General features: G+C 35.7%; 1 protein-coding gene across 5 annotated transcripts in view; it reads left to right on the top strand.

Moving 5' to 3' along the window:
• Positions 1-12023, top strand: part of KIF2A (kinesin family member 2A) — a 71598-nt gene extending 59575 nt beyond the window's left edge. For 4 of the 5 annotated variants that reach the window (XM_043488461.1, XM_043488464.1, XM_043488463.1 and 1 more), the window contains exons 17-20: positions 1196-1346; positions 5708-5809; positions 8033-8168; positions 10317-12023. In XM_043488461.1, the coding sequence (XP_043344396.1) occupies positions 1196-1346; positions 5708-5809; positions 8033-8168; positions 10317-10402 (475 nt within the window). In that variant the 3' untranslated portion in view covers positions 10403-12023. Of the gene's footprint in view, positions 1-30; positions 145-1195; positions 1347-5707; positions 5810-8032; positions 8169-10316 lie in introns of all 5 variants that reach the window. The other variant, XM_043488465.1, reaches the window with a different exon arrangement.
• Positions 12024-13117: the final 1094 nt, after the last annotated feature.

The following is a 13117-nucleotide window of genomic DNA, read 5'->3' as shown; positions in this document are numbered from 1 at the left end:
TTTTAATCTGTCGCTGTTGTGGTGCTGCAGAGTGAAGGAGTTTGGAATTAGCCCGTCAGACATCCCCTTCTCACAGGGCAGCGGCAGCCGCCCTGACCTCTCTCCTTCTTACGAGTATGACGACTTTTCTCCTTCGGTTGCCAGGTCTACTTTATTCTATGCATACAGTGTTTGTTTCAGTAGTTTCTTTTGGAAGGTGCTATATATAAATGTTTCATAGCATTTACTTTCATGGCATATACTTCTTTTGTCCCGAGCCATTTTATTTTTCATTTTCATTTTGTTTGACAGGTGGTGGTTATACTGCATGATCTTAATTTTTACATACTTTATTTGTTTATTTGCTTTAAAATGTTGATTTAGAATTCAGGCTTCCTTTTCCCCTCTCATATTTTTAAGGATGATGTCATCTTTGCATATTTCTTATTGAAGGATAGACAGTCTTATTTAAAAGGAAAAGTTTACATTCTTTGTGCAAGGAAATCACAGGGATCCTCTTGACTTAAAAAATGGACATTTGGGGGCTTCCTTAGTGGCCCAGTGGTAAAGTGTACCCTCTTCCAAATGTGTAAATTTAAGTGTAAGGGGGTAAACTTTTTTTAATGATAAAACTTTACAGCTTCTGATCTTTATGGATTAGAAATATTTCATGTGTAGGTATTTTAATTGAGCCTTATAACTACCAAAAATTTGCAAAGTATATTAAACTCTTTGATTTTTGGAGGACTTCCCTGGTGGTCCAGGAGTTAAGACTGTGCTCCACTCCAGAGTGCATGGTTTCGATCTCTGGTTGGAGAGCTGAGATCCCACCTGCCATGCAGTGCAGCCAAAAAAAATAACTGATTTTTGACAATGATGCATTTATTAATCTAAGTACTGTTGTTAACATTTTTAACTGTAACAAATGTCTCTTATTTATTTTGAAATTCTGAATCAGCATACTTTGCTTCTCAATTTGTTATGCACAGTAATTATTTTTGAAGTAATTATAAAGCTGTACCTAAGTAAGTTCCTGAAGTTTAATATCTTGGCATACCTTTAATAATATTTCCACAGATTTCAGTTAGATTTGATCTGGAAAGCTGACATCATCAATATTAATATGTTAATTGAATTGCTTTTATATTAAATAGGTTGATATTTCTTGTCCCTCATGAGTCTTTGTTAATAAAAGATACCTCTTATGTGTTTATAGGGTTAAAGAACTGACTGTGGATCCAACTGCTGCTGGTGACGTCCGTCCAATAATGCACCATCCCCCAAATCAGATTGATGACTTAGAGGCACAGTGGGGTGTGGGCAGTTCCCCTCAGAGGGATGATCTAAAACTTCTTTGTGAACAGAATGTAAGTGATGTAATATCGTTGTAATTATCTAATCTTAGTTGTGTCATACATACCAGAATAAGTGAAAACTGTCCTCTAAATCAGAAATCAATAAAGCCTGTGGGCCTGCCATCTATTTTTACAAATCAAGTTTGTTGAAGTATGACCATGCTCACTAAGAACAGAGGTGACAATGACCATATGGCTCACAAGCCCAAAATATGTACTAAAGTTCACTGACCCCTGATCTAACTATTCTTTTTTCCAGATTTTATACTGATTAAAATTTGGGGACTTATTTTTAGCTATGCTGGGTCTTTGTTGCTGTACGGGCTTTTTTCTAGTTTCGGTGAGCGGGAGCTACTCACTAGTTGAGTTGCACAGGCTTCTCATTGCAGTGTACAGGCTTTAGGGCATGTGGGCTCAGAAGTTCTGGCTTTTGGGCTCTAGACCACAGACTTGATAGTTGTGGCTCACTGGCTTTGTTGCTCTGTGGGATGTGGGATCTTCCTGCATCAGGGATTGAACCCATGTCTCCTGCATTGGCAGGCGGATTCATTACCAGTGAGCCACCAGGGAAGCGCCTAAAATCAGGGAATTTTTAAAGTAATACAGGAAACAGACAGGTTTGAGAATTGTACATGCAATATATCCTATACATAAAGCTTAGAAACAAGATTAACTTTGGACACATGGATATATACTAAAAGGACTCAGGAACTATATCAAAAATGAAAAATATCTGACATTTGTTACACCTAACTGCTTTCTGTATTTTTGAATGTTTGGTCACATTTCATTATTTAAAATTTTTGATTCCCCTGTTGCTTAAAAATAATAATGCATAAGAGCAAAGATGTATTAAAAAATAACAAAAAAGCACAGATATTTTCACATAGTTATTTAACTTCATTTTTTAAATGTATTATCTGTATAGTTTTGTATTACTTTTCCCACTGATAATCCTATAGTGGCATTTTCTTTTTTTTTTTTTTTTAATTAGTTGGAGGCTATAGTGGCATTTTCTTATAATGATAAAAGATAACATTTATTAGTTGCTTATTACCTCATGACACATATTTGCTAAGCAAATTATTAACTGACATAATCCTCACATTTTCTAAAAGATTAAGTAATAAGTGCTGAAGCCAGGCAAGATTGAAGTCTGGGTCTTTCTTATTCCAGAGTGAATCTTACGTCAGCTAAATTTATTGCCTGCTGCAATAAGATATTCTTTGAAAACAGTATAAGTTTAATGTGTTAATACTTTCCAGCAGATATTTTAAAGTCCAAATATTCTAGAGTAAAAAATGGACATACTAATTTTGTTATCATGTTCCAAAATACTTCCTATTAATAAAGCAGGACTTAATGCAGCAGTTCTCAACCAGGAATGACTTGGCCGCTCTCCAGGGGAAAATGTATGGAGACATCTTTGGTCATCCCAAGTGGGATGGTGTTGCTAAGATCTTGTGGGTTCAGGCAGGGGATGATGCTCAATATCATACAATGCACAGGGACATTCTCCCCCCACAAACCCCCACAAAATGTCTGTGATGCTGAAGTTAAGAAACCTGGTTTAAGTAAGAGTTCTCAACTTTGAACCATAGATAATAAATAACTAAAAATGAAATCCTGGTGTTAGTCTATCCTCTGTGCCCCAAAAGCTTTGAAAGAGAATGTATTTGCTTTTGAAATCCTTAAAGCAAACCCTGCCTTGCTCCTACATATGGTGCCTCCAAAGATACAAAAAACCAAAATGAGATAGGCACTCCCTACAGCATCTCTCTCTCATTTTATTCTTGTATCTGTTGGGTCTCTGTGGGACCTTAATTTGGAGAGCTTGGCTAGGTCACTAGAACTGATCTAGACACTTTTTAAGCATGACATTATGGGTTCTTGCAACCTTTTCCACGTATGAGAGAGCGTGAATTTCTTTCAACTTTGCTTTCCCCAAGGAACTATCTTGAGATAGTTCAGCATTAGCCTTCAGTTATAACAGTATTGATGCATGTGTTACATATTCTTACTGCTATATTAAATTTTAACAAGGTAGGTAAAATGGAATCGTGTCTGGGACATACTCTGGAGATAAAAGTGATACAGTAGACAGACAAGAGGATAATCAAGTGATTAGAATTCTGAAAGTAGTTGTACAGATAAAAAAGTACTCTGCGTGGACTGCATGGAAGTGATAGGAATTTGCATAGTATCTTGAAGCAAAGGAAAGACAGGATGTTCTGGGCTTGGCAGGGAGGTGGGCAGATAAAATAAGTAAAGGTTTTTGATTGTGGATTTACCAGAAAGACAGAATATGAGAGAATCATGCCTGCATGTCTTGATTAAAAACAGATTGCTCTTTTCGCAAAGAGAAAATAAAAATTTCTTTAGCTAACGTGATTATATAAACTTGTAGGGATGGTAGCGTATTGATGAAAGAGTCAAATGTCTACTTACAATATTTAATTTAACCAAGATACACCCATATATTTAGAATTGCGTATTTTGTTTGAAAAATGTTGCTTTCGCACTGACATTTTATAAAACAATTTTAAGTGAACTTCTCTATCACTGTGGCTGCGTTTTGAGGAAATAAATCATTAGATACTAGAGTTGGAAAGGAAGCTCAAAAAAGAAAACAAAGCTGGAGAAGTTTGACTTGGTATAGGACCAAAATATATGATATGTACATTTGTAGGCATTTGTGGATGAAGTAGAGTCGTGAATTATCCATTAAAACTTCTGTAAAAAAACAGTAAGTAAATTATGTAGTGCAATTCAGGGTTTAAATTTAGTAAGAGTTAAGACCTTCAGAATACCAGTTTGATAGTCACAGTCATGAAGGATGTAATATTTACGTCTCTGTTATACTGAAATGTTATTTTAAACGAACATTGAATGAACTTAAAACTCAACATTTTGCTTCTTGTATTGAAAAGAAATTTAAGACATATATATGAATTGTTAGTGAAAGTAAACAATGCTGAAGAAATATTTCAGTATATTTATAACCTGTGATAAATGTACTTTTGAAAAGTTGCACTCCTGAAAGAGACTGCTTTTTTTTCTATTTATTTATTTATTTTTTTCTAATAGGCCAAACTGATGTTCTTTCTTTCTTTATTTATTTTTTATTAGTTGGAGGCTAATTACTTCACAACATTTCAGTGGGTTTTGTCATACATTGATATGAATCAGCCATAGATTTACACGTATTCCCCATCCCGATCCCCCCTCCCACCTCCCTCTCCACCCGATTCCTCTGGGTCTTCCCAGTGCACCAGGCCCGAGCACTTGTCTCATGCATCCCACCTGGGCTGGTGATCTGTTTCACCATAGATAGTATACATGCTGTTCTTTTGAAATATCCCACCCTCACCTTCTCCCACAGAGTCCAAAATTCTGTTCTGTACATCTGTGTCTCTTTTTCTGTTTTGCATATAGGGTTATCGTTACCATCTTTCTAAATTCCATATATATGTGTTAGTATGCTGTAATGTTCTTTATCTTTCTGGCTTACTCCACTCTGTATAAGGGGCTCCAGTTTCATCCATCTCATTAGGACTGGTTCAAATGAATTCTTTTTAACGGCTGAGTAATATTCCATGGTGTATATGTACCACAGCTTCCTTATCCATTCATCTGCTGATGGGCATCTAGGTTGCTTCCATGTCCTGGCTATTATAAACAGTGCTGTGATGAACATTGGGGTGCACGTGTCTCTTTCAGATCTGGTTTCCTCAGTGTGTATGCCCAGAAGTGGGATTGCTGGGTCATATGGCAGTTCTATTTCCAGTTTTCTAAGAAATCTCCACACTGTTCTCCATAGTGGCTGTACTAGTTTGCGTTCCCACCAACAGTGTAAGAGGGTTCCCTTTTCTCCACACCCTCTCCGGCATTTATTGCTTGTAGACTTTTGGATAGCAGCCATCCTGACTGGCGTGTAATGGTACCTCATTGTGGTTTTGATTTGCATTTCTCTAATAATGAGTGATGTTGAGCATCTTTTCATGTGTTTGTTAGCCATCTGTATGTCTTCTTTGGAGAAATGTCTGTTTAGATCTTTGGCCCATTTTTTGATTGGGTCATTTATTTTTCTGGAATTGAGCTGCTTTTTTAGAGTTATTCTATAGTAAAACTTGGGCTAAGTGAAAACTGTCTCTTACTGATACGTTTGAGTTGTCTTACTGAATGTTAAATATTTTTGACCCGTGAAAAGAAATTCTGGTTTTGCCTTTTGTTTTTTATTGTTTGTCTTTAACATTCAGGCTTCTTCAGTTTCTCAGTTGCATTTTTGTAAATGACATAGAAAAATCACTTTTTTATTATAAAATTTAAAATATAAACTTATGTCATAGTTTTTAAACTGTTTTTATTTTAAGGAAGAAGAGGTATCTCCACAATTGTTTACTTTCCATGAAGCTGTCTCACAAATGGTAGAAATGGAAGAACAAGTTGTAGAAGATCACAGGGCAGTATTCCAGGTGAAGTATGGCAGAATCCTTAATCACATGTTTTTCTAGAAAAATTAACTACTAATGACTTTCGAATGTCACACTAATCTAAAAAAGTGCTTGTTTATATTTATGCATATGTGTGTTTGTAGGGCATATGACAGTAAATTTTGAATAGAATGAATGATGACTACAAACAAACTTTTTTTGCAACTGTGGTAAAAAGATGTGGTTGATTTTTACTATTCTCCCACTTTATTTGCTTTTGTTAGTTGTCTATTTTTAGAGGAGTTGATCTTCTGCCCTCCTTTACCTGTTTCTTCATGGTAGGCAGTTGGAAAACTCTTCTAAAGGGTGTCAGAGCAGTTGAGGAAGAGTTAGTGTTTGCAGAAAAGGAAGGTTATTTCAGGAGAGTTACTGTGCTGACTGAGCTGTCTGAGGGGGATGAATGAGGGGGAATATATCCCTTCATATAGCTATAACTCCTTAGGTATTTATCCTGTTGTGTGTTCAGCCTATTTATAAAACCTTTTACTATATGAACCTCCCCTCTTTATTAAACAAGAAAATATTCTGGAGGGTGATAGCTATTTGAACATCTTTATGGAGACTTGCTCCTGAACCCCACTCCCTTCCCACAGTACTATAAATCCTTTGTCCTATTAACCTGTATATTTTTCTCTGATATTGAAGAAATCTTTATCTGTAAACAAATATTAACATTCCTCAACTCTAGGCAATTCACACCCTTGGATGAAGGGCTCAAAAATACGAGAACTATTTATAATTGTAGAGTTGGATACACAATGATTAAAACTGTTAAAGTCAAACCCTTATTATGAGGTGCTCTTAAGAGCCTTAAGTTTTCAGATTAAATCAGAAAGGACACTTGTAATTTTAAGAAAATTGTTAGAATAACATGAACACCCGTAAAACTCAAACAGGGTCCCCTGGTGGCTCAGTGGTAAAGAGCCCGCTTGCCAAACGAGGAGATGCTGGTTCGACCCCTGGGTCAGGAAGATACCTGGAAGGAAATGGTAATACACTCCAGTATTCTTGCCTGAGAAATTCCATAGACAGAGGAGGCTGGCAGGCTACAGTTCATGGGGTTGTAGAAGAGTCAGACATGACTTGGTAACTAAATAACAAAACTCAGTTAAGTGAGGCTTTCAAGACCCTAATGCTGGGAAGGACTAGGGGCAGAAGAAGGGGACGACAGAGGATGAGATGGCTGGATGGCATCACCTACTCAAAGGACATGGTTTTGGGTAGATTCTGGAAGTTGGTGATGGACAGGGAGGCCTGGCGTGCTGCAATTCATGGGGTCGCAAAGAGTCGGACACGACTGAGCAACTGAACTGAACTGGTCATTAAATTGCATTGATTTTTGGAAAAGTGAAACTGTTGCTGTAAAAAGCTAGAAAATGTTCATATTTATATCCCCTAACTCTTTAATTTAAAATGATCTGACCTTGTTAATAATCTATGGTTCGTGGCATTGTGAGAAAATGAAATTCATCAGTTTCATATATCTAAACTGAGTTAACGGTGGTTTCGTTAAAGCACTTACAAATAGTAGTAATTAGTTATTATTTAGTGGTTCATTTGACTCTTCTAAAATGGGCTTTCTTGGGAATTCGTTGGTGGTCCAGTGGTTAGGCTCTGCACTTTGACTGCTGAGGGGCCAGGTTCAGTCCCTGGTAAGGGAACTCTTAAGATTCTACAGGCTACACAGTGCAGCCAAAAAAATGGGAGATATCCAGTGTTTCCTTACAGTCAATAATTTTGAAGAGCTAGTGTTTCGAATTTATGATTACCTCTTTGTGCAACCTCTGTGAGGCCCAAATGGATGTTAATTTCAGTTATAGTCTCCCATAGGCCTCCTGAGATTGCTCAGAAGTTTTATCACACCCATTGTTTTAGGGACAGCTGAGGCTTTGAGAGTTACTCTGCTCATGGATGGGCGTGCGTGTGTGTGATTCATTCCCACTTGTTCATGTGTTTGCTTCATTCCCTTCCCCAAACCCCGCTCAAAGTAAACATACGACTTTTTTTATGCCTATCATGTTTATATTTGAATTTAAAGAAATATTTCTTGATTTTATTCTGTAAATAAAGATGTTTTATGGTTATAAATATTTCAGAGAATACTGTCTTGAGTATGTTTGATTATATTTAAGATAAATCTATAAATTGGTTTCTGTCTTATAAAGAGGCTTACTGGATTTTTTTTGCTGGGGTGGGTCATTTTAGGAATCTATCCGATGGTTAGAAGATGAAAAGGCTCTCCTAGAGATGACTGAAGAAGTAGACTATGATGTGGATTCATACGCCACGCAACTTGAAGCTATTCTTGAGCAAAAAATAGACATTTTAACTGAACTGCGGGGTAATTCTGTTTTCGTTTTATGATGTGAAATCTGCCTAATATTTGTATGTAATTAGTGGGAGGATTTCATATTGTAAGAAGACATCTGAAGTGAAAATTATGGGCATGTTTAGCATCTTTCTAGAGTTATAAAGACCAACCCACCATTCTGGGGTTTTTTTTTTCCTGAAAATGAAACATGAAATATTTTAAGTGCTCTCTAGTCATCTTTTTTGTTTTAGTCTTTGGAGAAGATAAAGACATCTTATGATTAAAGAGGGAAAATATGTTTTAACAAGTTTTTAAGTTTTATATACCCATGCAGAGCTTTGGTTTGGTAGGCCAATTCTTTTCAGTATTATTTTCCTTGGTTTAGATCTATTCCAGGTCATTTTTCTTTTTTTTTTTTTTCCAGGTCATTTTTCTATCACCTCTTACCTGCATCTCCTTTCTGTGCATATCTTGTCATGATTTTCCTTTGAACTCTTGTTTTAAAAAAATGAAGGGGAAGCTTCCAAACAGCTCCTCTTTCTGCTTTGTTTATGAAGGAAAGCATGTGGCTTACCCACATGCCATGTCTTCTTTCTTGACTTATAGTTACTAAGCTCATCTGTGCGACTTCAGATAAGCACGTGTTATGTGTGCTGATTTCTTAGGCTTTGGCAAATTAGCTATCTTCATTTATATGCAAGTAGGCTTCTTTGTGTGTACATGCAGTGCAACATGAAACTAGACTGAAGTTGCTGGATTTTTTAGCACTAAACAAGCTGCTTAATTTTTTAAACTAGGTTCTTTATAAAGTTAGTTATTTGAAATCATATCCTATAGAGTCAGCAGTGACCATTTTGCCAATTTAGAATTGTTTGTGCAGATGTAGGATTTCTAAAGTTTGCTGTTTTTCATATTCTTCATATTCAAGCCTTGATTTAACGTGTTTTGATCATTTTTCTAATCTGCCATAATGTACAAGCAGCTTTCTGTATGCATTTTATTCAGGAGACAGATCACAATGCATCCTAATTTCTTTTTCACTGCAAGATGTAGATTTCAGCTTAGTTCCTGTCCTTTTCTCAGGATTCATGTAAATATTAAGTATATCCAAACTTTGAAGAAATTACTACCTAAATATTGTATAATTCAGTCCTTACTTAGAAAAAAAATTTACCAAATATAATTTTGATATTAATATAAATTTGAGAGCTATTATGTTAGCAGGCATCAGATTCAGAAGTCCTTATATTCCTTTCTAAATTTCAGAAAAAAATCAACTTTTTCAACATCACTGTACTCAGGAAGAGGGGAAAGAAATCAAGATTCCAACATTGTATCTTTCTTTTTTTGAAAGCCGTAATCTGCACTATTAACACGTTTTAAGTTGGGGAACTATTGGGAGGTGCCATCTCCTGTGCATTGTGCAGGGCTTACAGCTGTCCTGGGTCTGCGCTGAGTAGGTGACGGTAGCACCACCCCAGTCTGACCATCAGAAATGTCTGTAGATGCTACCAGATGTCGCTGGGAGGGGAGCAGAAATCACCCCAATTGAGAACCACTGTTGGAGAAAGATTTCTCATCTTCACACAGCAGACAGTTACTTGCCTCTTCCAATTTTTACTTACCTATTTCTTACTCTGTGTGAATCTGAATTAGTACATGATAGACAGTAAGACAGAATTGTAAGACCAAGAAATGTATATTTTGTAATCTCCCTTCTTCATCGTACCCTTGGTAATCCCCAATAAGGAAAAAGTGACATGTCTTAAAAATTCAAGTGAACTTAAAACTTCATAGATTAAAAGGTAAAATAGGAATTGAAAGTAGACATTTTCTAATACTCTGAGAAGAAATAACTATTTTACGTACATATATAGCCTCTTTACACTGTAAAAAGGAATTCAAAGAAATTAAAATTGAACACTGTAAAATATGCCAAATAGAACAGAAATCTGTTGTGAAGATAACAACAAATAAAACCCACAAGCATTTCTCAGAATCTATGAATTTGTTGCTATACCTGAACACTATGTTTATTTCCGAGTTTCTGGACTATAAAGAACAAAAGAAAAAACCCTGAGTTGATACTGTAAGAGATGATTTGATAGGATGCATAAAGTTTATTACTGCATCGCATGTAATGCGAAACTTATTCCTTTCTTCTTTTCTTTTTCCAAGATAAAGTGAAATCTTTTCGTGCAGCTCTGCAAGAAGAAGAACAAGCCAGCAAGCAAATCAACCCGAAGAGACCCCGTGCCCTTTAAATCAGCATTTGCTGCTAAAGGATCCCCAGAACCCTCGCTGCTGTAACATAGCAATGGTTCAGCTGTAAGGGCCATTTGAAAGTTTGAAATCTTAAGTGTCTGTGGAAAATGTCTTGTCCCTTCACCTGAATGACATTTCAATTTTGTGAAACACTCCTTTGTCTACAAGATGCTTCTAGTCAGGAGGCACAACCAAGATTTGGGAATAGTGAAGCATTTTGTTTCATTTACCCAGATAGTGAGTTACTTTTGGAGATCCTTGCCAATTTTATTTTCTATATGATGAAGTAAGATTGTGGACTTGATCCAGAGGTGAATAGTAAGGGGAAGCCACAGCATTTCCATTTAACTCAGTTCAGTTTTCTTAGCAAGACTGAGCAGTTTTAAATCCTTTGCGTGCATGCATACCTCATCAGTGATTGTACATACCTTGCCCACTTCTAGAAACAGCTGTGCTCACCTCTTCCTGCTTTGTGCCTTGACTAAGGCTATTGACCCTAAATTTCTGAAGCACAGCCAAGATAAATTACATTCCTTATTTGTCATTGTAAATTACCTTTATTGTGTGTACATTTTTACTGTAATTGAGACTTTTTTTGTGTGTGACTAGTTAATTTTGCAGGATGTGCCATATCATTGAATGGAACTAAAGTCTGTGACAGTGGACATAGCTGCTGGACCATTCCATCTTATATGTAAAAAAATCTGGAATTATGATTTTAAAACCATATAACATGTGGTTATAATTTTCTTAGCATTTTCTTTGTAAAGAACTAAAATATAAACTAGTTGGTGTATAATAAAAAGTAATGAAATTCTGAAAAGAGTTTTATCTTAGGATAATACATATATACGCAGTGTGTGTTCCAGTGTGGTATTACCAAGACTAATAGTGCAATTTGATCTTTACCAGTACCATTACTTAAGTTGAAGTGTCCATTAGCACCCCAAAATGTACCCTTTAAATGGTACAGTTAAAGGAAATTGGCTTCTGATGCATGAATATGTACATGTACATTGAAAGTAGTCCATAATAGAACTGTTAGTTTAAGCCAAGTGTAGACAGTACATAACTATGTTGAAAAAGAATTTAAGCTAAAGAGTTGACTTCGCCATAAAAGGCAGATCTAACCCAAGCTCCACCCATTACCTAATGTTTGATGTTTCACCACTATTTGGTGAGAACCACCAAATTCTCACCAATCAGTTCATCTAGGGCATGCTACTTTTTAAATGGTGGCACTTATTTTTACAGATTGCTATTCCAAGGAAGAAAACTGGCCACTTTTCATGTAAATATTTTGTTAGAAGATTTCTATCTCTCTAGGAGTTTTCCCTCAGTTCCCAGGATAGTGTCTAGGAGTACATTAACAAAAAGTCTCCCAGGGATATCTTGTTTTGATTTACTTTAGGGAACTACCAGCTCATTCCTGTGGGCCAAAGGGAAGCTATGAATAGAGAGTCATATGAGCCAGACTCCCTACTTCACTGTTCATAGAATTCAAAGGGTAGTCATGGGAAATCCTAACACCATGGTGAAAAGCTCCTCTGTAAACTTGAAATCTAGTACAAATGTAGATTTTCACAGTGTGCTTATTAATAAATTAAATCTGTGTAATGAGTTTTAGAGACAATTTACTTCAATACAATCACCTTTGTTTTGGAAGGAACTCAGGTTTTCTTGCAGCTGTGAGATAATGTTCTACTTGTGTTTATTTCAAGGAGAAGAGGAAGAATGGAGAACTGTTAGCATTGACCTTACAGAGGCTGTTTAAAAAGGTAGTTTCTTAGCCTAACCAACCTTCAAAGGGCATAAAGAGATACGTGAATTTACTCATTTTAAGCACAACAGATTAGTCTTAATTCTTTAAATTAAAAGGGTACTATCTGTGGAAGGCCTCCTGAAGTTAAAATACACTGCCTTATACTATATAAAGGCTTCATTCTGAATAGCATTCAAGGTATATTAAACATCAGTATCAGAAAGGATCTTGGTAGTATAATCCATTCCTTCTGTTTTACAGATAGGGAAATCTGAAGGTTATAAAAGGGACTAAAACTCAGCAGGCAGTTCATAGGAGGACAGGGAAATTAAGAGGGAAAGCTGAATTAAATCTTTAAAGATAGAGATGGTACAAGTAAACTTTGCTAAGTAGTTTTGTGAGATTAAAAAAAACCTACTCTTATTATGTACTATTTATGTACAAAAGTGGCTTTATGCAGTAGCTATTTAAAGAATAACTTAAATTTTTTGGATCTGGATTAAACGTTCTTTACTTTCTCAGACTTGAAAGCTGATATCCCTATTAATAATTAAAATTAACTAAAAATATACATTATTTTAGTTATATAGGAATGTTTAATATATAACTTTGAGGCCAGATTTCTAAAAAATCTGTTTAGGCAAACAACCTAGCTTTCCTTCTAGGTTCACTCGCTGTATGGATCTCTGTTAAAAGTAATCTGGAGATATTCCTTCTATTAAGTTAGGTATAAAGAAAACCAAATGTCACTGAAAATATTTTTATTAATTTCCTTATATAAATAAAATAGTCAACTACTATAATTCTTTCTTAAAGGGCATTTACAATAGTGAATATAATATTGATAATGATTTAAACATTGTAGCTAATTAAGACTTATTTATGACATCTATTGAAATTTTTAATTACCCAGAAATCATGAATCTTGGGAACCTGTGGTTGTGGCAGAATG

This window comes from Cervus canadensis, chromosome 16 (assembly GCF_019320065.1).
Source record: "Cervus canadensis isolate Bull #8, Minnesota chromosome 16, ASM1932006v1, whole genome shotgun sequence".
NCBI lineage: Eukaryota > Metazoa > Chordata > Mammalia > Artiodactyla > Cervidae > Cervus > Cervus canadensis.
The sequence above is the reverse complement of the archived record's forward strand: the minus strand, read 5'-3'. Positions and strand labels throughout refer to the sequence as shown.